Source organism: Anticarsia gemmatalis, chromosome 10, assembly GCF_050436995.1.
Source record: "Anticarsia gemmatalis isolate Benzon Research Colony breed Stoneville strain chromosome 10, ilAntGemm2 primary, whole genome shotgun sequence".
Lineage (NCBI taxonomy): Eukaryota > Metazoa > Arthropoda > Insecta > Lepidoptera > Erebidae > Anticarsia > Anticarsia gemmatalis.
The window spans coordinates 11,517,745-11,544,401 of NC_134754.1; the positions used below are offsets into that span (position 1 = coordinate 11,517,745).

The window sequence follows — 26,657 nt, forward strand, 5'->3', positions numbered from 1 at the left end:
AACTATGACTCATCGCTTTCCAAATACTACCGAGTACCTAGTACTTGCAGGCATCCCAAGTAAGCATCATTACCTAACCATAATGGGAATGTTAGTACATATGGACACGGTGTTATATTACTAATAATATCTTGTAGATGATGTTGCTAGATGTTTCTATGATTTTGTTTCGAAATGATTGTACAATTGAATCTAAGGAATACAAGGTTGGAAGTATAAAAAAGGGTAGATGATCAGTAGAAAAGATTTTACATTATAATATGGGCCGCCCTTCTTCTAAGCTAGTTTTCAATAACTTCTGCAGTCATAATTTAACTGTACAGGTTTTTGTTTAACTTTCAGCATATCACTATCATCTATTTTCAAAAGAAAGGCTTATTTGAATGTGATCAGTTATTTCAGGGGTTATCGCATGCAAAGACATCAGGGCATCGAATTAGTTTTGCAAAATGTAGTGATAATAGCGTCTTCTCTTAATTTAAACGACTAATGATTGCATTTTGAAATGTAAACATAAGTTCATAACTGAGTATTCGTGTAAATACGTTTAATATAAACATTGTTCACTTGCTCTACAAACTTTACACCTTCCTGTTCCTATAAAGTACTAATTACCTAATCTAGTACTTATTACACTCGTGACAAGGAGCAGTTAGCACATAGTGATGTAACAATGATACAAATTAGTACCTAGTTAACGTAACATGCGGTTCTAGGTACAGTCAACATGGGAAGTCGTAATCAACTTTAGATTTTTAGAATGTTTATCCTCTTTAGTACCTACACATTGTATTATCAGTACCATTTTTAAAAGGTGTTTATTGATATTGGTATAAAATAAAATAATAGTTCGGTCCATCCAAATTCTGACTGACGAAAAGTTCAATCAATACTGATAGTACTTAACTTTTGCCTTAATTCCCAATATGAACAAAAATAATACAAGAAAAGAATGACGTGGTCAGTAGCTGCCAAAAATTGCTTAGTATAGAGGATTTCCCGGGTAAGCTTAAGTCCCATATGTTCTTCGGTCGTGATTGAAGTTGTTTTTTTTTTCATAGTCATTATAACATTAAATATTTAGTACCATCACAAGACTACTGCAAATGAGTGAAATGCTTCATGCTTTACGCGCTGCCAGTACCTAGTACCTACAAACCTACATGGCACAATTCTAAACAAATATCGTGAGAACACAGAACAGTCACACAATCGTTGACTACTATCGACATATCGATATTGATATACAAGCACACTCGTATTGAATACAATTCATATTGTCTTCCTATTTTGGCATGGTACTGATAAATACTTACTTTGTTATTTAGTAAGTTTCAATCGAAGGTGTGACTTGAATTTTAAGTTTGTATGATACTTTGAAAGACTTGTAGGACGTTTACTTATCTATGTGTTGACTAGAGCCCCAAAAAGTACTCGACTTTTCGAGAATCGATTTCGTAGTCTGTTTAGTATGATGTTCTATCTACCTTCTACTACACGTTTGAAGCTATGCTTCAGGTTGCCACCGTAATCTCCGCTCCCGTCGCCTGTCATTGGTTCAAATCCTACCCAGGACAAATATTTGTTGTGTGATGAGCACGAATATCTGTTGTATCTAATTGTTATCTATCAAGAAGTATATAAGTATGTCTCAGTACACCTATTCAGTCCACTTCTACCTATACCAAATAAAAACTTCTCTAATACTAAAAAAAATACTATAGTTACTGCACTTGTTAGATTATCCTTGGACATAAGATACTTTTTACATTTATTTTTCTCTTGGTTTACAAGCAAAAGTTACTTTAACTAGCTTAGTTATACCAGTATAACTATAATTATAACCACTTACGCTTATAGAACGCAGTAATGTATATAACTAGTTGAACACGCCTATTAGCTAAAGGAAAAAAGATTTACACTCGCTAGAAACTTCCTCAGCCATACCTTATAAGCTCTGCGGATGCTGCAAACTATTCCGGGCTAGGATATCTGATCTCCGTGCAGGGTAGGATTGCCAAGCCTTGGAGTTAAATTAGGGATAATCTGTAAGAGATGGGCTAAGGTGAACTGTGAACAATCAAGTACTTTCTCTATGTTTAATGATTATGTCATTTATAATTATCCTGAGGACGGACAAGTGCTAGCTTCTTATTTAATACTCATGCAAGCTAAGCTAACGCTACTTAAAGTAGTATACTAATAAAAAATAATCAGTCAGCAGGGACCACTGTAAGTATAAAATAAAGTGTAATATTATCATACTGAAAATTTAATATTTATAATCATTCGCGGACCATATTTGACTTCCACGGACCACCGGTGGTCCGCGGTCCACTGGTTGGGAACCACTGATCTACACTGATAATTTTTTTTTCAATATGTTCGTAAATTTTAGGACAAGGTTTTGTACGGGATCAAAATTCACACGGGAATGGAATCAACGGGATAACATTGTAATATACTCGGACGAAATCGGGCTTTGTCGAACATTCCGTCCGAATGAAGGAGAGTACTGTCCTAACTTTACCTTGATGTATGGTAACCTCCCTCCAGCCTCCCTTAGTCCATTCACCCGACGTGTGATTATCTAACTATGCATCGATTAAATCAGGCAACAACGGAAATAAAACTAGTTTTAAAAACATTTCTCGCTTTTATATTAGACGATACGATTGGAAATCGTTGCGATCAATTGCTTGTACAGGTATGGAGGTTGTATGAGTATTATGTAATTGTACAACTTGTGTAGGAAGATGTTTACTTTAAGCGATTTCTAATAAATGTTCTGTTTAGTTAAAAATATTTTATGTTAAAATACGTAGTGCAAAGAAGATAGTGCAGTTACAAGTAAAGTGTATTAACATAAAAAATAACCAAATTCTCGATTTTCGCATTTTCCACAGTAAAAAATCTATGTTAAATTATGTTAAAATTTTGACGATGACGTGATGGTCGCAAATGTTTACTACGTATAGAGTTTGATTTACGTTTTCAAACATTTCCAAAGATATCCATTCTATGTCGGTCTACCCTTATTTAGCGTCAAAGTTACAAAATCAAATTAGTTAGATCAAATTTGGCGTGGTTCAATAATATTCAGAAGAAAAACTATAGAGAAAATAGATTAATGATTTCAGCTACAATAAGCAGTACACGCACTTCACATACGCTGGTTAAGTATAAACTAATTCCATTCAAATCACATTTAACTACCGAAAATTAAAGCCCAATTTAAACCCAACTCGTTATATGATTACCATCATTAATATAAAAACTTTTTCTTTTTTCACGCTTTTCTGCCTTTGCTTTCATCATTAATTATAGAGGTCGAATCATATGAATTGCATCCACTATCATCTATCCAATCTGCACGTATTGAACGTGTATTGCACCTAGACCAGCTTGCCACTTGAATTGCCTTAATACCTGCTATGATATTTTCAACCTTATAGTCCTAGAAATACAAGAGATTTCCCCAAGAATGTGTATACTAGCGAATATTGCGACAGTACTAGCCAAGTCAACGTTTCTTACTTATTAACATTATGCTTGTTGCGTGGTTTAGTTGTCTATAGTGTTAGAAGGGAAAGGTACGCGAAAATTCAAAAAATTCCAAAAAAAAATTCTATAAAAATGTGTTAAATTTAGCAATAAATATAAAAAATATCAATGACAGTTTAAAGTTTGGCGCCATTTATTTTTTTTTTAATTTAAAAACAGTGACCATGACATTGAGTTGTTTACATACAAAAACAAAAGTGAGTTTTTAGAACGCAGAAAAAGTTTGAATTTAGAATTGGACGTTTAGTTGTCATTAGTGTTGTGCTGTGACAGTGTTGTCTATAGAGTAATTTGTCTCTGTCTGGGGTTAAAGGTGACATTATGCCCCAGATTTTCTTTAAAAAAGTAATGGTTGTTCGGGACCGGGCCGACTTCGAGGTAAGCTACTTTCACTTTCCGCGGCGCTCTGTGGCGTATGCCCCTTGATATTTACCGTGTAATAAAAACATTTAGAATATAATTGCGTATACTTATTACTGAATGAAGTGGTTAAAACATCGTTAGACTACTTGCTACTTTAGCGGAAAATTGAGTATGAAGCGAAAGTTAAAATGTGATTTGTGGATTGGCATTTTTGAATTGCTTTGTCGGTGTTTGGTTTAAAACTTGACTGTTCCGTACCTAAGATGAATCTATTATTATGTAGCTATAAAAAGTAAATTTATATTTGGATTTTCTTATCTATAACAGAAAGTATTCCCATCCATAATACAAAAACAATTAAAAATAACAAGCTGCCTTCAAACAGCAGTAAAACCTATTGATATGAAACTATATGAATATTTAAAACTGTAGCAAGACACACTTGATTATTAAATAAGAGCTATAAACATAAATATGATTTCTATTTATGATTTATACACAAACCTAAATCAAAATAAGTAGCCATTTGTAATATGCAACCGGAATTTTCCTATCAATCAACCAAACTCACTTAGCGTGTTCAATGAATACGGAATAAGATTGCGTAATATGCAAAGTTTTTAATTCAATGAACTCAATTGCACTCATAAATTAAGTTGTAAATATTTTTTATGTAAATTACTTAAGGAGGGTTAAATAATAATCAGTTTTCCTCCTAGACTATTCATGATTCATAAATTACTTCTATAACTCTGTTTTACTGTGCTTATCTTCAATTGTTGATGGGCAACCTCCAATAAAAAAGTTATCACTTTTGTGATTGTCACTGGTGGTACGGATGCTAAATAGGGTAGCTGGCCGGGAAAATCCGGAATTATCTTGGATACCCTGCCCTATTTCTGCGCCTTCACTCCCGCTTAAACACATAGTTTCCACACAACGGAAAACTGCGTCTGCTGTGTGAGGCAAGCTAAACTATCTTAGCTTAGCTCTTGGTCTGCAACCCGTATAAGTCATTCATGTTCCGGATTCTTTTAAAGACTGAATAAAGCATCATAAGTAAGCTCTGTTTTGAAATTAGAAGTATATAATATACTTACTAGTTTTATTTCTATCACTATCTTGTAATCCAAATCCCACTAACAAGTGGTCTCCAAAGACAGAGAAAATTGTCATGTTTTTTTATTTCTCCACAAAAAGTCCAACAGTACACTAACTCGATTCTTTACTTCCGTCTCCCGGCAACCGGCTAGCTATGGAGATATTTACCCGAAAATCAGTGTAAAGCCTTTACCGGGCTCCATAAAAAAAATTGGCAGTTAAAATTGACATTTTAAATGTCAACTCTCGATACTCGACAGTACCGACTGTAGAGAATTTGCTACAGATACCTTGATCAAGAAAGAGACAAGCCCTGAGTTATTCAATTCATAAAATAATATCTCATTTATACTACTTAACCAGTCAGTAATTGCATTATGAAATAATCCAGTTTATTACTAAATCTGGTCGACCTTATCTGTAGACATTTATTGCTTAGAACTTATACTTATGTCAAAGTAAATCTACAATCTATGTTTTATGATAACCAAGGCCAACCGCTTTTCTCCTAGGCTAGTATTTTTATGAATTTATCACTATTTCCAAAAGGCATTAACTTATTTTTAGCTCTGACTAAGTCTATTTCAAAGTTTACTTGATATCTTGACGTAACCTTTTGTAAACAATCTGTTGTGGACGCATTAAAGCTCTTAACTAAACTTTCCACTAAGTGATGGATGAGTACGCAAACGTAATTATTGGAGTAATTATAAACCTCTATTAATGCCAACATTACTAAACCTGCTATAAATACAGGATTCTAGCTCCATGTTTAATTCTCTTTGCCCGGGTTCAACCTGCGATACCGGACATAGAAATAAAGCTCCATGTATCCACTATGTCATAGTGCATCTTACAAATATATGTATATGTATATCTGCCACATAGGTTCAATCATCATCAATTTATTTTACTTATGTTTTCACAAACTTAGTACCAAAACCACAGAATAATAAGTTCCAAAACGGTCTGCAAAACATACAAACTTACAGCTTAGTACAAGATGTGCATGCGCATTAAGCCCACGATGTTTCGCAAGTCGATCCTCGGCAAGCGCCTACCGGTGACGGCGAACCATCCATAATCTAACAATACATGCATATCGACGGCCTTGGTTGCTCAATGTTTTGCATTGCAGCTTCTTAATACTTTGTGGAGATTCTAGAAGGTTCTTCGCACTATCTTGTGTCTTAAAATTAAGTTCTAAAATTATTTTCAGTGTTTTTGTCATTTCCGAAATCCTAGACTAGGCTATGTTTATATCTTGGGTAAATAAGTGTCTATGTCTTGGGTAGATAACTGACAGTTTACTCTTTACACCAAGTCGAGTTTTTTATTAATAAGCTGCAGGCTCCCGCTGATGGGCAAAGATTTCCCAGATTTCCCAGTTTTTCCTATAGTTCCGGGCTCCTTTGGTGTGTTTGCTAATTAAGTTTACGATAATTTATAAACTATGTGCCTCAAATGTGCCTTTACTTCGTAACATCAACTGCTGTGTAAAGAGGTTTTGATCGGGTCCTCTGCAAGGAATCCGCTAAAGCTTTACATACATGGATTTTGAGTATCATAGCCTGCATGAATAAAGCATAACTTGTAACGCTTCTTAATAATATTAAGATTTAGCAAAACATCATGATTTAACCTTTTATTTATATTTGGATTATACAAATAGCGAACACAACTTAGATAGCTGTCAGTAGGCAATGATGAGACATACACACAAACAGTGAATGCATACTAAGTAGTTGAAGGTTATTCATTGGTTCTCAACATTTTACGTACCTCTTATTTATCTTTGCTGCATTTTAATTTGTCTTTCTCTTCAATGTTTTTATTTACCTTCTAATATATTGTCTTCGACGCTATTATGACTTTTATTCAATGTTAAGACCTGTGCTAAATTCGTACGTGTGCCTTACCTGCCTTTATTAGCACTAAACTGTATAAAATACAGATGGAGACACGTCTGTATTTAATTGCTGGTGGTACATAGGCATAAATCCAAACCAACTCTACGATAACATGGTAGGCTTCATTTCTAACCCTTATCTTACATTCCGGGAGAAGATCCTTGCCCAGCGGAGATACTCCTAAGACTTAGTCGGTTTTTCTTACTCTGGTGTTAGTTGCATTTCCAAATAGTTCCAGTTGCTTAAAGTATGGATAATTGGTATGTTTATTTGTTTTTAAAAAGTTATGTGATTTTTATAGAAACCTGTTCTTCTATGGGCCTAAGAAAGCGGAACAAAACGATGTCACTTTCGTTCATCATGTGAAAGAAGTGCAATTATTATAATGACATAAGTACTTAGTCATTACGGAGACCACTGTTATAAAAATATGTCTAAGATGATATATTATTTTATAATAGATCTTGAAACTTTAATAATATTTTCAGCCGCAATTAATAATTATTATGAGAACTAGTATCAAGAGTGAATATTATTATGCCATTGATGAAAATGCTAATTTATAGTTCTTGCAGAAAACGCTAACAGGTGCCTTTTTTTCAGATAAATAATTCTTTTGTATGGCTCGGTTGTCGATAGTTATATAACCTGGAGGATTAAATGACTTATTAGAGGTTCAGCTAATTTATTTAAAGGCGACAGTGCTGGTTAAAAACCTGTAAAAATCCTACATTTATTTCATACCTAAGTTCAAGGTGAATAAATTATGAAACGGCAATTTTACGGGTTATTTCACGTTTATTGAAATTATAATTAAAATACTTTATGCCGTTGCATTAAGCCGGCCATAATACCGAAGGTCACTGCATAAGAATTGTTGCGAAAATACTAACATTTTTACATTTAGTTGATAAGATTTTTGAGAAATAATTGTATGCAGATACGATTTGGAAGTAATAAAAAGCTGACCCTGAAGTTTTGGTAAAAAGCTATGAAATTTGGTAAAAATTTGACACGTATAAGACACTCCTATTATTTTGCAGTGATAACTTTCTAAACCAGCGGCGAGCTTGATGAAGTTCTTGTCAAAAGTCTCATCCTGTGAGGAGACCTGTGCCTAGCATTCATTACATGACTGCCTGTCCTTGCGCAGTGGTTAAGGTCGCCAGGACAGGCACTCCGCTACCAGGGAGGTCGTGGGTTCGATTCCCACACGGAACAATTATATGTACGATCCAGAAATTGTTGTTTCGGGTCTGGTTGTACTTTGTGTCTGTTTGTTGTTTGTATGTTCGTAAAAGTCCCCGCACCACAAGAGCAATTCTTAGTGCGAGTGTTGTCTTTTAAAAATAAAATTTAAAGGTACAAAACATTTTCACAGAATTACAAATACCGAAAAGTACTTGTTTTTAGGATTAATTCAGTGTTATAGTTTTTACATAGGTTTTCTTTTGTTTAAAACATGACAAGCGAGACAAATCTTTGACACGGCAAGGTCTTGGCTTGCAACAGTTGTAGTAAATCTGCAATATCAATGACTTTGATACTAAGGTTATCTGAAATCTCAAATTTTATATCTAGCTCCTATATTTATTGCTGTTTTTTTCTTTAATGCGATTTCCTATGCTGTAAAAATTTATATCACAATTTTTTCCTAGAATAGAAAAATCGAACGTCGTGTTTATTTTCCCTCTAAAGACGTTTTCTTACCTCTTTTTGAGTAACTATGAAGATGTAACTAATATGTTTTGTTAATTGTATTATCAATAACATTTTCACATATATGTAAATAATATTAGCTTATTGCGATTTAGCGGACTCATAACCTAACTTGAAGTTGCTATCAAGAACATTAAAACAAAAAAAGTCAAATTAACCGCTAACATACCACCTGCAGTACTTGAAAAAGTAACTTTCGACTCTAAAGTATTCACGTAAATAAAAAACAGACAAATTTCATAGTTACGTCAATTATGTGTTCAAATAAAATAAATAAAACTATGCGTGAACGCATTTAATCATGTTACATAACAGTTATCATAGAAGAACAATTTGTAGAATAAAATCAAATTATCTCACGTCTATCGTAGATTGAGTAACACTGACTTTGTCCCTACTATGAGTTTAAAACTCGATGCAAGATTTAGTTGCGATTTTCTTGATGTAATATTTTAGACCAACAAAAAAATAGAGCTGAAATAATTAGTTTAGTTACATAACTCGGGTACACAACAGTCTTACAATTTGCTGAAATGCTCAATACTGAAATTTAAATTTTCCACTTATTCATTTACATTTAATGCTATGATCAGTTTAACTTAAGATTTTCTTGAAATAGAAAAAAAACATCGAATTTTGTTTTAATAAAATTCAAGCGAAACCATCAAATAAATGCCTAAAGCGGTACAAATATTGAATCCCCAAAACATTTATACTTACTTATACCAACAACAAACTTAGGTAAACTAATCGAGTGATTGTACATTTTCTTGAAATAGAAAGAACCACCGAATTTCGCTTTGAAAAAAATCAAGCGAAACCATCAATTAAATGCCTAAGGCGCTACCAATGCTAAATCTCGAAAACAGCTGTTATACTCTCTTACACCAACGAGAACATTGTGAGAATCAATCGAGTAGTAAACCAATAGTAGTATAAACGTTAGGCGACGGTCACGTACCATTAGTGCGTTAATCAGAGCGCATCGGCCCCGTTGCGCAACTACAGTCATCACTGGGTGCTGAACCTTTATGACTGAAGCTGGTCTTTGAAGTTTAAGTTATAAGTAGTACTGGTGTATAAGATCAAAAGGATGCCTTAATCAGTGATGGTGTCAGTAGGTCTTTTAGCACATACTAGTAGTTCAAGAAGGCATTTCGGTCTACCTTTCAAGACGAGTATTATCATTTCTCGAGACTCGAGACTCGCTTTCCGAGAACGAACCGTTTGCTTGTCCTTCTTAACGTAGGTAAACTGACGGCACTAAATTATTCAGCATCTTGGGAATAGTGATCAGGTATTCTAAAACCTTTGCGAGGATAGTACGTTTCGTTAAATTGTCCTCTAAGCTGGAAAACCCACGTCAAATAGAGCTGTAATACAATAAGTTTGCAGAAAAAATAAAACCACGAAATCCGGAATCCGAAAAGCATTTTACTAACCATTTCATCCAAAAAACGAACTTCTAAAACATCCAGTTCTCATGGCTTGCAGTTTTACGCAGAAACACTTTAGTTACGCGTCACAATGGCTACCGTGCTTTATTTAATTGTTTCGTTCCGTTTCAGTACTTAGCAACAAGCAGTCTATAAATAGAGTTCACATCTCAGACATTGAAACAAAGTACGTTTCTGTTGCTAAGTGCGTTTAAAATAAAATAAGTGTGATTTATGCTCTGAGATAAGTGACAATAGGCAGGCAAGAAAACGAAGTGCAAAGGTGTGTAGTCTTCTGAAATAAGGCGAAGGAAAAGTATGGCAGCAAGTGAAGTAAAATATTTTCTCAGAAATGTATAATCAACAATTTGTTGTTAAAAATAAAATTGACGTGTGATTATGTACCATTTAAAGTTGATAATAGCGTGTCCATATTAAAAATACGCTAACATGAATAACCAAGCGAAACGTCTCCATGGGAAGCCATGTTCAACGCTTATATTTGCTGATCTTAATTGCCCATGAATATTGAAAACATCAGATATTCAGTGTAATATCGCTACCTAACCTACCTAGGTATTTTATATTTTTTGTATAAACGTACATAATAAGCCTTGATCAAATGTAAGTGCATTTTTTTTAAATACTTTAATGTCAGTTGATTCATTATATATACTTAGGAGTTAGGACTATTGATATGATCCCACAGAAAATAAAGGTAATAAGGGCAAACAGCAGGCTTTTGTATTACTTAATACTATACACTGTATTCTAACGTAAGCAAATCGTATGCAATAATTACTACTCTCAAACATTGCAACTGAAGGTGTTTGCCCTCAGAAATATGTTAACAACATAACTACAAAGTAATTATTCTAATCAAACGAGCAATAAACCTGTCACTCAAACTATTGTGTCAGCACTAAATAATCACTGAAGCAAAACTGAACTACTGCTTTATACTTGCAATGGCACTAAGCTAACTGACTTTATTAACGAACCTATTTTAACATGGTGGAAAGCACAAACAGAATAAAACCAACCCTATTACTATCAATATACAGTCCATATTTCTACAATCACTAATCGCAAAGTTATGTTTAATTGTCGCACTGATCAAACCAAATTCTACTTAAGCTCTTTAAACTTAAAGTCGAGAATCATTTGTACAATGTTACAAAAGGATGTATGCTTCTGACGTCAAGTGGCGCCAACAGATGGCGTTAGTAAGCATGCGCATGCGTCACAGTCGGCCGCTGATTGATTGCTCGATGCAGTACGTCTGACCTCTTTGGATGCCTTTAGAATTAGGTGTTCAATTTCTTGGTATTTGGGGCTTAATTGACTAAAGAATTTTGTCGTAGAATTTAGGTTGTAGGGCGACAATTTGGTCTTCTCTAAGGACGCATAAGCAAAGCTACGAAAATAAATAAATATAGGTATAGTACTTAATAAGGCTGTATTTTTTTTCATGAATTACAGCTAGTTAGTTTCTGCCCGCGACTTCATCCGTGTGGCATAAATTCACGGTAAAAATTATTATATGTGCTAATGCAGGTTAAGACAACTTAATTTAATTCACTCTTTTTAATCGCAAAACGCTTTCAAACATTATTCGCAATTATAATATTAGTAGCGTAGGATTCGAAAGTTTCAGTAAGCTTCTACAGTATTTGGTTTAAGGCTCTATCTAACAGTCCAACGGTATGAAATCATTAAGAAAACATCCTGGAAATCATTTGAGGCTTATATTTACAAAAAATATTAAACAAGTCGATGAAACAAGGAAGTAATATATGAGACGTAGACAGACAACATATAGACAAAAAGTCATGTAGGCGTTTGTATTTTGTTTCAATAATTCGAAAATAATAGGTCTTAAGCGGATCTAGCCTTATTGCTTAAGGATGGTTTATATTCAAGGACTTTGTTCATTCTATTTAAGTGCTTCTAGATCCTAGAGCTTTTATGTAAGTGTTCACCTGCTCCCGTCATCAAAAATTTTATTTGAAACAACAAAGTTAAGTTCTTTCATAATAGATACGCCATGTGTCTTGATCGGATTTCCATCGATAACTGGCTAACAGTAGCAAGAAATCGCCAATTTAGTGCAATTAAAAAATTACCCTACCAACATTAGTTCCATCAAAAGTCGCTAGAGGCGCTGATCACTTTTACATGCATTCTGGACTACAGTAGTTAGAAATCGTTCTTTTTGATCGATGCAGAACCAATGCTGAAAACGAAGATTAACTCAGTAATCGTTTCAGCTTTATACATAAGTTAGATCAAGACTTTGTTTATACATAGTATCCATTATAAATAAGGAAATATTATCAATTTTATTACAATTTAACGATACATAAATATTACCATTACACCATCAGTTTATTTCAATAGTAACAACGTTTATCCCTGCTAACCTGTTAAGTAGCGGGTGTAACTCAATATTTCCGTGAAACAACTGGTAGATTTGAACTCTTGACCTTTTGACCGCCATACGTAGCGGTTAACCGCAGCACTACTGTGGTTTTAATAATAGCTTAGATACTTAACTTAACGCCTGAGTTTTAGAGGTAGGACGAAATGTAATTTTTAAGATTCACCTCCATTTTTCGACAGACATTGAATCACTATCCACAATTTACTGCATAAGTATGCCAAATAAATAGTTTCTTTTTACCGGGCAAGCATAAGCCCGGATCTGCTGTTCAGCTTCTCCCGTAGTTAATAATGCTTTAACTACTATTATTACTACACAACTAGTTAGTACAACTATAATAGCGCGACTCTGTACAGTCGGTACTGTCGAGTATCGAAAGTTTGACATAAAAGTCAACTAACTATAAACTATTTTGGCAGTACATTCTAAAGAATGTATTTTTATTTGAATGTAGTTAGTTTTATTCAATTCCCGTTTAATAAAAATGTTTATTAACTATAATTTATGTGTGTGCTATAAACTACAACTCTCCTTTTCATTCTTTACAATTGTGTGGGTCATTGGTCGACATTTACTTTCATAATAAAGTTTCATCAAACAGTTTATCTAAATTAACCCGACATTTTAATTAAAAACCATCATTACGTATAAATTAACACTTCAAACCCACTAATCGTCAATTTAAAACAATTATATTCGCGTGAAAGTTCCGTCAACGAAAAGCATAACTTGTCAACTGTCATTGTTGCCAACATAACCTAACTAACTGTCAAAATCAAAGTCATTTGATATTCAACCTTATGACTAATAAAATAAGGGTATGAGACAAATATGTGATAGTAAATATTAGTTTGTAAGTGACAGGTAGTTTGGTTGAGAGGTTATGAGAAAGGTGACGGGTTACGCAACGGTTGTGGTGTCTTTCATGAGAAGTTGGCGATTCTGAAGGTCATTGAAACTGGTGACAGTAGTTTTGATGGGACTTTAAAATATTTTTTAGAACGTCATACTTCTGCAGGTGTAGGTACCTACTTAAATAGATTTTTTGTTAATAGAAACTAAATTGTAATTTTTCTAAGTTCTTCTCTACCTATCGGACCCCTGGATGTGTAAAAGAGTTCTTAATTGTCGTAGATTTTAGACCAAAGTCTTCCCTGACAGCGTTCGCTTTACGCATTGACAGCTTTGCATCTCAAATACCGATTGTTTTTTGAATATCCCATTATGTAGCTTGGCACTTTTAATGAAAAAAACCTATATTAGATATGACATTAGTAACCAGAAAAATAAGTACTTTAATGGAAAACTTTCAGTTAATCTTTTAATACCAATATTTATATTTGAGTTGTATCAAAAAAGTAATTTAATTAAAAAGTTTCAGTTGATCTTATAACACGAAAATGTTCGTTTCAGTTTTTTTTGCCCAATCATTTCGCCTATACCTTGCCCCTTTAAACCAGATGTCGAATACCTTCACGTCGATGAGCGTAGTTATGACAAGTTATAAAATAATAGAGTTTTCTCCCGACGTGACTGGCGGTATGGGCCATATTGTGACCTTAGATATTATGATATTTATTATATTAATAACACGTTACGTATTAAATAGCTTTCTTCTTCAAGTGATGCGTGGGAATATTGTTTGGAGTGAATTATATTTTGGTGAATTATTAAGAAAGTGCTGACTGTAAAGTTTTTTGTAAAGTCAGTTATTGACGAAATAGTTCTCGACTCTGTTTGGCAGCAAACTTGAAGTGAGTAAGTTAAACGTTTTATATTTTTTTGTTATTCGATTTCCCATTGACTTGCAGAAGTCTATGAAATTCAGCCGCTCCATATTTTGATATATTGATTCTCCTAATTTTACCCGTTTCAAACGTTGGAATGACTTCCCACATGGAGGTGTTTTTCACGAGTTAAAAAAGATTTTCAGTATTTCATGAGCCACCTACGGTGATAAATGATTTTTGATGTTTGTCATAAAAAAAAATCACTTAATTATAAGGATACTGCTGCTGTATTTACCAGTAAGCTATTTCAAAATGGTGAAATAATATTTAATGAATATTTGAACCTTGATGCTGTCTAATTTCTTTCTTGCACCATGAGCTAAATACCCTCAAGACGGAAGGTCAGTGGGTTCAATCCGGTTCTTGCTCCGTCTACTTAACATATTATATTGCCTAACTATTGATTTTAACTATGTAAATGTAATTAGCAAATACTGTACAGGGTCTAGATTTCAAAGTCTATCGATATGCATATCCTAATATATGTATAAGAAGAAATAATTATGTATGTCTGTTTGTGTTTGCTATTAAATTACTCTACCAAATTGGTTTTGCTAAAAAAATATTGCTGTTCCACTGCTGGATACGTTTACATCCTCTTATAGGAGAGCAGTTAGACTTTGAATCCATTATTTGTATGTCTTCTAGAGCTGTTTAAAGAACTGTCAGGAAGTACCTAAAGGAAAAGAAGACTTCGAGAAGCCATTGGTGTGTTGCCTTGGTTATGAACGCTAGTATTCGAGAAAAGCCTGAGAAAATTGCATGGGATTCATAATCGCTATTTTCATGATCTATAAAGATCATTCATTCTTCTTTTTTAAATTCCATCAATATACAATGTAAGCAAACCCTGGGGCAGCAGTTAGTATAAAAGTGTCCATTTCGCAATTTATCTGTCAGTATGGTAATTTATATGTCCCGGACCGGATATCAGCATATTATTATTGCAAATTCCTTGCGTTAATGCATAATATTAATTAACTCGGTGTAAAAATAAACAAGTTAAAAGATAAGTCGTTTTATTTTGATATTTGATTGCACGATATTAATGGACATGCATTTAGTTTCATTAATTGTCAGGATATGAGATGAAAAAGATAATAATGGATTCTAAAGATATGATTATGTGAATGGTTCCTTTTTAAACTTAAATTTTATCGCTTTTGTGTCGACAGTAAAAAATTGTATTTGAAAATATAGTTTCAGTAATACACGCAAGTGGCGCTGATCCTTTTTTCACTTAAGTTTCTCTATAGCAGTGGTTCCCAACCAGTGCGGAAGTCAAAATATGGTCCGCGTATTAAAAATTTTAAATTTTCAGGTTGATTATACACTTTATTTTTAATTTACTTACATAGTGGTCCCTGCTAACAAAAATAATATAAAAGTGGTCCTGGACTAAGAAAAGGTTGGGAACTCCTGTTCTATAGTAATCGCAAATAGGCCATCTACAAACTGCTAGGCAAGTAAGGCCATAAATGTAAAAAAGTAACAGTAAAAACTTTGTAAAGTATTGAAAAAAAGCGATAAACTTTTCAAAATGTTGTCAAAATATTTAAAAGAATCAACGAGTCACCGTTTAACTACGTTCCGCAGTACACACTGTTCATTTAACCAGATAGGCGTAAACAGAACGGATCAGTCACCAATGACCGTTAAATTTAAAACAATGGCAGAGAGAGCGGTACAATTTCACTTTAGCTTATATTTTCATTTCAAATTAGAAATTGTTACTTATATTTATTTCGAAAGTTAAAAGGGCAAGGGAGTATTTGGTTTGATTGTGAATTATATTAATTATTTGGTTCAATGGCTGGGTAATTGCTAAATATCCCAAAAATATCCGTGGGTTTCAAACATTATTGAAATCCCAATGTATTTTTATTGACTAATCCCGACTATGATTTCGCATTAGGGGTTGCAAGATAGCCATTACATAGACAGCAAGAATATTATGTAAAAAATCTGGTAGTTTGTTAACCGTATCTTAGGCAGTCATAAGAGTCCATATTTCATATATAAGAATAAATAATTTGATCTGACCAATTTAAAACAAAATTTTGGGAGTCGTGCATAACTCAAAAAGTCGTAACCCAGACTGATAATGAGTCATACGTGCAAATAGACATAAAGAGAGAGTATTACTAACAAGACGTACAAACCAGTCGGCGATTTCATACTTAAATCCTTTCGTAATCAGTAAAAGTACCATCCAATACGAATTCAACAAGCAAAAACATTTTTACTAATAAACCAACCTATTATACACACTCCGGAAACAATAACCATTATATATTCAACCCTATATGTATAAGAATAAGGTCTATTTTGTTCGAAGGTAGTTTTTCCAACGATATGTTAAGTTGGTCTGCGCATACGCCTCTTGACATATTTTGAACAACGACTCACGTAACGATATTACATCGTTTATCGTCGATTACGGTGGAAATGAAACTTTCTTTACTGTTACCCGTTTGTTTTTGTCGTTAATAAATATGTAATATATAGCAATACAAGTTAACTTACAGTGTATTGCGTTAAATTCAACAAGATAAACGAATTTCCTTTGTTTAACGATAAAGGTTTTTAAAATCGATTAAAACTTTGAGATTAGTACTAAAGCTAGACCCTCAGACATATCAGCCATAGTTAGATACATATGATAGGTTTCAGAAGCGATGAACGCTTTTTAAGACCAAGGCTAAAACCGAGACTAGAGGAACCCTCGGGTACTTCAACCACGTTGATCCTTTGTATCTTTTCCCTTGAGGACTACTTCATAAGCTGATGCGTCTGAAGCAGCTCATTAGCATTGTTAGGCTCTTTATTAGAAGTAACCTGTAATCTTCTGGCGCGTCAATCCCCTGGAGATTTACTGTTAGGTTTGCTACACACATTCGGTTCGGCAATTTTTATCAAACAACAAAACCGACTCGACGCAGTTGCTTGGCTTGTGCTTCGGGTCATTGTGGATCGGGTTCATCTACACATATTTGGTTTTGCCACCCGGCTAAGCCGTTTTATGCCGAACCGAATATCTGCGGAGCAAGCCTAAGATAGAGTAACTATTGTTGTAACCGATTTTTATACAAACTCTATCTAACTGAACAATATAAGGTAGTACAGACAAAACAATTCACATTTCCAGCGCGTGTTAACTCACAGATTAGCTAAGCAATAACTTCAACACCTCGAACAACAGCCTATAACTTATCAGAAAAACCTATCATGTAGGGTAGACTGACAAAAACCTGTCAGCTGTCACCTGTCAATTAATGTCAGTTTGACGTGTGGCAACATTTTGATGGGAATCGGTGCGTGGGTTACCAGGAATGAAATCTTTGCTCTTAATTAGTTTTGTTTTCTCGTTAAGAATAAAATTAACATTAAGCTCGTTTCTTTTTATGTGAATTGTTTGATCTTGTTTGAAGCTGTCAATGAATCTTCCGGGTTATTTATCTTTTAAGTATACTGATTTAACATTAATTTTAGATTTTGGACTGATCTTACTGTATCATAATAAATCTATCCGGTTGAATTAAAACCATACACATTACGTTTCAGACTCACAGACCAGTAGAGTGAGTTGCTAAATCAAAATCGGAGGTAACTTTTAGATTGAAATTGTAAAAAGAGCTTTTATAATTTGTATTTGTTCCGGAATTACCGAGCATTATAAATAGCGATGGAAGGTCGTAATAACCCTTCAATGTTTTTCGAAAAGCAGAAAACGGTTCTTCTCTGCATTTAACTTATAACTGATTGGTTCATAACTGGAGTTAAATTGTCAATAATTCCAGTAAACTGGCCATTACAGTTCACTTACAATCTACGTTTTATAACAAACCAGTAATATTTAATTACATTGTAAACTAGAGGTCTCATTCATCGTGTGAAAGTATGTGTAAAAGTTGTTTTATACGCTTCCTAAACCAGTTTTTTATCTCTTTCTTGCTAACACTTGTGTCGTATATTTGTCTCTCTCGCACAGTGCAATGTCGCAGATACCGTTGCGAGTAGTGTTGCGAATCAAGTATGTATCGAGTAATTTAATCGCTTTATACAATCGAGTTAGGTTTTGTATTTGCTTATAGCTTTTGTCACGATCTTGGAAGCTGTGTTTATAGAAAGTAGATTGTTAATCAATTTAATGATAAAATAAGTTTAGTATCCTCTAGATTACGAATTATGGTTTCTAAATGATGATTTAAGGAATACATTAGTAACGCCTAACGCCGTTGGATCCTTTAAGGTGATTAGACATAGACGGAAGTATAAAGTGCTGTCTGAATTTTACAATGATGAAAAACACTTTAGCAAGAAACGTTTATGTTATTAGCCAATGCATCTGAGCTAAGAATTAATAAAGAATTTAAAGCTCTACACCTATATACGGTAAAGTCTATTGAAAACTCAATCCCGCTTTTGGATCCTAAACGTGACTGTAACCCTACTAAACACAACGTATCAAGTTATTTAAATTTTTTAACCTAAATTTCGATTTGTAAATGCAAGGGAAGTTTGTAAGGACAATCCTTACAAACTTCCCTTGCTCGTAGCTACCAAATGACGTTCTCTGTTCTCTGGAAAAAAGGGGCTTAGGTATGTTTCTATGATTTACGTTCTGAACCATAACAAAAATCATGTGTGTACCAACATAATCGATTATAAACATATCGATTAAAGCCTACAATTTCCCACCACTATCGAATAACATGAAACATGTTTTTGCGGTATTATCGCGATTACTGTAACACTACGAGCTAGCATATATTTCTAATATTTTGCGGTTCTTTTGAGGTCATAGACAAGAGCAGTTGTTATGAAACCTCTGATTCTATCGTGAATCGAGGCTAGTTTGTTTGTTTATGATACACTGTTAATTTTGATGTTATCTGCAGTATTTATACTTTGTTAATTAATAGTTTAGTGGGAACTGTTAAATAAAGGCTGGTTGAACTCTACACAACCAAATGTTTGTATAAAATGGAATGGAACTGAAAATTTTGGTCGTGTTTTCGAGAGACGATACAGCTACAATTTTGTATTCTCTAGAGCTAGGCTGCTGTTTTAAAAAAACACGTACTTTATATTCTTAAAAGCCTTCATTACAAGCAAACCTAATAGAAATTAGTAGAGACCAATTTTCAGGGCCAGAAAATCCCTAATTTTAAAGTAACTTCAATCAGTAACTTTGCCCTTAGCACGTAACGTAGAGCTAATTAGAAGAGCTAGCAAGAAACTTATCTATCTGTATCTTGAATCTATACCAGTATCATGAGTATATCTAGCTTGGATTAACCAAAATACTGAAAAAGATTTGATTTTCTTATTGAATTTGAATAGGAACCGCCCTTATCTAGACTCAAGGCCTAAAACCTCTTTCAATTCGGGATTGACTGACCCCCGGTTTCTGAGTACATTTAGCGATAGTTTATCTATTCAATAGCGTTTTTTTAATCAATGAGTTTAAACGCTATTGAATAGATAAACTTGAGACAGACACTGAGACTCTTGCCCAGTGGTACATTCGTGGGATAAAATATAAACAAAACTAGGTGCACCATTTTAATGTTTTTATTACGAGTAAAATAGGCTTACGTACAGTCATAAGCCATAATAGTTGAATTGATTAACCGCATAGAATACTAATGGGTATAACCACAATAAGGCCTTGAAACATGTCACTATGGCTACATTGGCTACTAACAAGGATGTAATTATGCGAGTGAACGTTTATAAGAAATACAAGCCGACCTTAGACTAATTCGTTAAACGATAGATCGCCATAAATATATTATTGAAGGCAATTTGCTGGCACGAGAGTTTAATAAGTGGTTTGATTGAGTTATTGGTTATTAGATTGTATTGCGTGAAATGGGAACTGTTTTTTTAGGGTTCCGTAACCAAATGGTGAAACGGGACCCTATTAGGTACTAAGCCTCCGCTGTCTGTCTGTCTCCTGGCTGAATCTCATAAACCGTTATAACTAGAAAGCTGAAATTTTTACAAATTATGTATTTCCGTTGCCGCTATAACAACAAATACTAGAAAAGATTAAAGATTAAGGGGTGTCCCTAAACAATAAGGTGTTTTTTTTTTGTACTTTTTGGTTTCACGTATGAACTGACAAATTGTCGTGTAATTATGAGGGAAAAACGTAATTGGGTAGTCGACTACCAGTTAAGTTAGCTTTCTATGAAATGCCAATACACATTTCATTTCAGTATAGAAATACAACATAGTGACGGCACTTTGTTGTAGTTTCGTGAGGATTTCTATTCACTCATTTAGTGCTCGAGGTTATGTTCCAGTCCGTAATAATATGAATTTCAGAATTATAATGAAAAATATCGACGTAGCATGTTTAACCATTTTTCCCAGTCATGTGCTGCAAAAGGCTGACTGTTTATATAGAGACAATTAAGTATTTGAAGTTCAGAATTTAAATGTAAAGGAGCACAAGCGAATCCAGGAGAGCGGAGTAGAGGCGAGGCCGATGCCCATATTATAATCTGCATACGATTTTGAGTTGCGGCCTAATTTCGATCCTCCCGTCCCATAGGTAACTTATTGCTCATATACAAAAAGGAAGGGTCCCAAGCCCAAGCTCAAAATTTTACTCAAAATGATATCCTCTTGGAATCTTAGAATTAATATTTCATACAAATACGACTTTGATACATCAAACTAAAACTACACAATCATAATGTCTACATTTCTCAGCTCGTATGCGCTTGCGGTCACCGATCGCGATAGACCTTGACGTATGTTTCCTATTCATTATACATTTGCATGGCGCCTGCTACGCACTTGCTAACAAGTGAATTTAAATTATTCACTTTTAGGACATAATAATATATTGAACTATCTAGGGCTAGTCCAGAATAATAAGGGGTTGTTTGTTGTGCGGGCAAAGCCGCGTGGTCGAATATTCCTTTCTCTTCTTTTATAGATAGCCCCATATCTCAGATAAGGATAGAGATATACTGTTTGATATTATTAATATGTTGCCTATGTATGTCTATCTAGATAGGGATATCCCTAGTTAAAGATATGTTACAGTTGTATATTATTGAAACCGGCGCTGAACGACTTCTTGAAAGGATTATGTAGATATTAGATATTTCGACCTTGAAACTTTCAGGTGAAATGAAAATCAAGTTACAGTTACGATTCAACTACTTACTTACCTAACAAATATGTACTAGAAATAGAAATTAATATATTTTTTTAACCTCAGGAAGAAATGATATAACCTTATTACTGATGCAGTGTATTTCCTGAGTGCAGGCTGGCGCCCCTCAGTATCCCTCCGCGCCTCGCGTGCGCGCGACGTCAATGCAACCGCCATTTTAAAAAAATCAAAACGTCATTGTGTGCACCGTTCGAAAATCGCAAAAAAAAGTTTTATGAATTGAGTTCGTATGTGATTTGTGGATTTTAGTGTTCATGTTTGTTTTATAAGGATTTCCTTTAATTAATGGGTAAGTTTGTTTGTTTGTTTGATAACAATGTTTATTATGATTCATGACAGCTGTAGCATCCATCATAATAATAGCAGGTAGAGCGATGTTTACGTTTTGAACTGCATCATGTATTGGTGGGCGGAACTGCAAGGCTTACAGTCCTAGGTTCTATTCCTGGTTAGGGTTAGGGTGATTTGAGAATTTTATTTGTTCTTGAATATTTGCAGACTCTTATTGAGTAATGTGTCCGGATTGTAACTTGCCTGATAGAATAAGGGAATCGAGTTATATTACTTTATCTGTAGGATACTTATTCCGTATTATCCACACAATCTCTGTCGGCGGCCGATCTGATATCTTTACATGGCTAAATTTCTAAGCCGATTGAATGGAAATTTTGCATACAGATAGTCGAAGATCCGGGATTTTTTTTTCTTTAATCAGCCCTTCAGGGATTTAGAAAGAGGATGAGACTTAAAATGCGTGCGCAACCACTAGTTAAGTGTTCAGTTTATATTACCCGTACTTAATTTTAGCTCAGCCATAACTATACGTCTTTAAAATGTGTAAAGTATACTCATTATAAAAGATGTTCGTGAATATTTTTCTCAATGTCGTGAGTAGATGGAAGGATAATGACGCCGGGCTTAGTCACGTTCCGCAGCTTACAGCCGGCCGGCTTAGTGCATTTCATTAGCCTGTATACCCTATGATAAGCGAAATACTAAACTTTCCTATTTATCTATAAGGTTTACGTGGAAGGAATTTTAAATGCGATCCACTGCATTTGATCCGAGAAATCGTATCAAGGAAATGTATGTTCGAAGTAACGGTTACTATTACCTTCCTACCGAGTATTTGATACTTAAAATTACTGGTTAACAGTTACGTTTATCAATTTTCTTTTTTATTAAATTTAAAAGCTCATAAATTAACCGGTATATTCCTTTTGTCTCAATTTCCTGCACTCAGTACTATCATAACGGCGGTATCAAATATTTGCCATTTAAAATGGCTTGTCAAATATCAGTTCCATTAGAATCTGCTAGAGGGCTTAACAATTTTCCCGCGCAAAAAAATGGTGGCTCTATGCTGAAAGGAAATAGATAATTTATTCTTGGTCGATATCACTCAATATCCAATTATCTAGAATTCAAAATCGTGAATATCTTATACGAAACGGATGTTAGATGCGATTAGACTTGGTAGGGGTTGCGGTCAAACGTTGACATTTGCAGTTTTGCGAAGTTAAACCGGATTTGAAAACTTTTATTTTGTTATTTATTTTAGTTTTTTTTATGTTTATTAAATCAATTAACTACATAACATTGTCAGATCAGATACTAGTTATTAGTTCTATTCTTGTTCATTGTATCAAGCTGCAAGTACAGAATTAGACTTTTTCATTTTTGCAATGAATACTGTTTAACGAGATATTGAGAATCCCAACATTTAATTTTGGTCACGACGATTTATTTCCTCGGTAAATTAAGAATAGACAGCTATAAGAAATAATAATAATAATGAAAAATGTAGTGTTTACAAAATTTAGGCTATGGTTAGTTAGTAAATTTAAATTTAGCTGCGCCTGCTTCAATGGCTAGTCCAAACATTTTTTTTTAAAGAGAACTAAGAATTGCTATTATGTCGCGGGAAGACATTACATTACAAAGTATACACAAATAAAATCTCTTCTTAAATAGTATAGAAGTTATATATTTACTCGTACATTACCTAAACAATGTAGTATGTTTAGAACATTGTAAAGTTACAGCAACATAAACATTGGGAACAATAGAATTATATTTTGTAAATATTACGATTATCTCATTCATAACATCACGGTTATCCTCGTTAGTTAGAGAGAGATGGAGAATACAATGACATATAGATGGTCTTACAATTTTTTGAGTTCCATCTCATGTAGAAGACTTGAAAACTTGGACCAAATTATAATGTATTGCACGTACTAGCTAACCCGCGCTGTTCAGCTATGGACGAACTTTCATCCCGTATTTGAAGCACTTAGGTAACGATTTCTGAAACAAAATGATCCTATAATTGATCTTAGATCCTGAGCCATCTCCGTTGCAAATTTCATGAAAATCGCTTCAGTAGTTTGGCCGTCAAAGCGTCACAGACACGCACAGACTTTTGTATTTAGTATATTAGTATGGATTACAATGATAAGTAGAGACTAGTAAAGTGGTTTTTTCATAAAATATGGTTACTTTTTGAGGGCATGAGGTATAATCCTGTCTGCTTTAGTGTTATAATAGTGATGGCCATTATAACATTATAGTAATTTCCATAATCTCGCGGAAGTGAGGAAGAGTTTTATAATCATTTGTTATGTGTCTATTTACATAAGTTCGTGTTAATTCGTATGCAAATAACGTTGGATCAAGCGTGACCGTTAAGTCTTGGGTTAAATTTTATAAAGACGTATTTTATTTTTTTTAATTTATTGCAAAATAAGACCTTAAAATAATCAAACAAAACCTGACAATGTTATATCAGAAATGAAGTGTTAATTTGTGGATTACACAAATATTTTGCTAATTGCAATAGAGTTAGTGAAGTGCGTTGAATGAGGGCTGCCCATTAACTGGCGATGCTGTCAGTATACTACAAGGGAAAAATAGGAATAGATCTCTTATGACACTCATGATGATGTTAGGGGTCGTAGTTTCATTTACTATTTAACTTTTTAGGCATACAATTTCACCAATATTTGTTACTTTGACTTGTTCAAAACTTCTTTAATTGAGTTAGTTTCTAACGCATCTAAGCAAATAAAACGACTTTGTTTATAATATTACATTAACTGGGTCACGATAATGTTTACAAATTACTATTACATTATAAAGAATGCGTAGTTTTATATATTGCTAACAGCATTCTTTTGTAAACTGTCCTATTGGCAATATGTGTAATTCATCATCATTATTCTTGCCTACTAATCTTATCTTATATGTATACGCGAACACTTCTTTAGTCATAGTATGGATTGATGTACCGGTATTTGTTGATCTTCTACTTAAATAGTACTGAATGAGTTTTGGTGAAAATCGGCTGCATTTTATGTAGTTTGCGCACTAGAATAATTTACTCAGTCTCTAAAAAGATTAACTCTTGACTCAAACAGGATTTTTTACTGCAGTCCTTTCTTTCGATTTTTTTTTCTGATTTAACCTAGTTACTTTTCATTTTCGACTGTACTGTCCATTTTTAAAATACAGACTACCTTATACATTATGCAAAACTTTTGCTATAAAAAGGTAAAAACACGACTTTCTGACCTTTTCTAAAAGCTTCATGCAAGTCTTAATTATGTTTATTTTGCCACCTGCAACCACAATCAGACCCTGAAGGTCCACAAATAACGGAACAATCGCCATTTCGTAATCCATTGCGCACCACATATGTCGAAAACACACCGGCCAGGTGCTGTTGCAAGCGATGGACGTTGCTATTGTCTTATAATCGTGAATGGTACAATCGTTTATAGGCTCTATGGGACGTTTTGATCGGTTTGTGACGTTTAAATGGTCATTGTTTTTGAGTTACGACGTCTCTGTAACTATACTTTGGTAAAAGATATCTCTAATATGGATTCGTAAACAATACTTTTTTGAAAAAAGACACTTTCCGTTTTGTGCGTTTTGAAAAAACTAGCCATTTTTGACTCCTGATTACTGGAAAGTTCTCTAACAAAGTCCTTAAGTTGGTAAGACCTAATCGCTTTCTTTAAAGGGTTTCTGGTTCATTACAGTGAACCTTCGCGTCTTTCTGCTATCAAAACCTCCAGAAGATGATTGAAGGCTTTTAACTAAACGGATACCAACGACACCTTTCTTTTAAGTATCATCTGAAAAACAAGGATCAAAATCCCATATTCCTATCTTCAAAGTACCAAAAATATAATTTTGTACCTACAATAGAAAAAATACCAAGAACGTTATTTTTTCTGGTAAATTCCATGAAGACCACTAACAAATTGTTGTAAATCAATTTCATTTATGTAGGTCAAGCGTTATGTATTACATCAGTGTTACAGCATTATGACAAATGACACCTAATCAAGGTCAGCAGAGTAAGGTGTAACGCCCTAGGGGTACTCTTAATGATTTGTCTATTTATTATATACTTAGTACTGTTAGATAATATAACGTAATCGTGTTATGTAATTCGCGGTTTCTCTTCGCAAAATATTCGCCCTTATGTGTGATAAGTCCGGTTTTTTTGTGTGTCAAAGAGTTTTGTAAACAACTTTCTTGATGACATAAATATTGAGATTATGATCTTCAAAAAATACTCTCGCTTAAAGAATTGCTAATGTAGTGTAGGGTAAATGAAATAAAACCTGGCATAACTATTTGTGGATCGCTCAAAATTATTTTATTAACCGCTGCATTACGAAGGCAGTAGAATTAAATCTAGGTTTAAAGTTCAAACCATCTAAGAACTACATAGTATAACTCAGCTTAAAAGAAGAAAACAAGGAGCCGTAAATGCCTAGCTTAGGCATTAGCATAAATGTATAAGCATAGCTCCCTATTTTCTAATCATAGGACAAACAAATGAGTAAAATTTACTGAATCGCTGACCAAAAAAAAAATAAAGATTCGTTTCCTAAAATATCGTCTTAACCAGGATTACAACTTTTATAAAATAAGTCCAGATGACAGAGCTAATTTATATCTAAGCTATTTCCTATTGAACATAATAAACAGTCCACAATGAGTTACTTGTTGTGATTGAGTCAGTAGTACTGTAATACGTTCTCAGAAACATTAATACTTATGAGGTATTGCGCCTTGATGAGCAAGATGCAATGTATAGCTGCAGATAAGACTCTA

The 26,657-nt window shown here is 33.9% G+C and overlaps 1 protein-coding gene across 3 annotated transcripts in view; it reads left to right on the forward strand.

Annotated features, from left to right (window-relative positions):
* The window catches only part of LOC142976246 (uncharacterized), a 109,583-nt gene that overhangs the window by 4,213 nt on the left and 78,713 nt on the right, over positions 1-26,657 (forward strand). The window contains exon 1 of one of the 3 annotated variants that reach the window (XM_076119533.1): positions 3,562-3,942. The exons of 1 other annotated variant lie outside the window; for it this stretch is intronic. In XM_076119533.1, the coding sequence (XP_075975648.1) occupies positions 3,886-3,942 (57 nt within the window). In that variant the 5' untranslated portion in view covers positions 3,562-3,885. Of the gene's footprint in view, positions 1-3,561; positions 3,943-21,656; positions 21,814-26,657 lie in introns of those variants that run through there. One more of the 3 variants, XM_076119535.1, reaches the window with a different exon arrangement.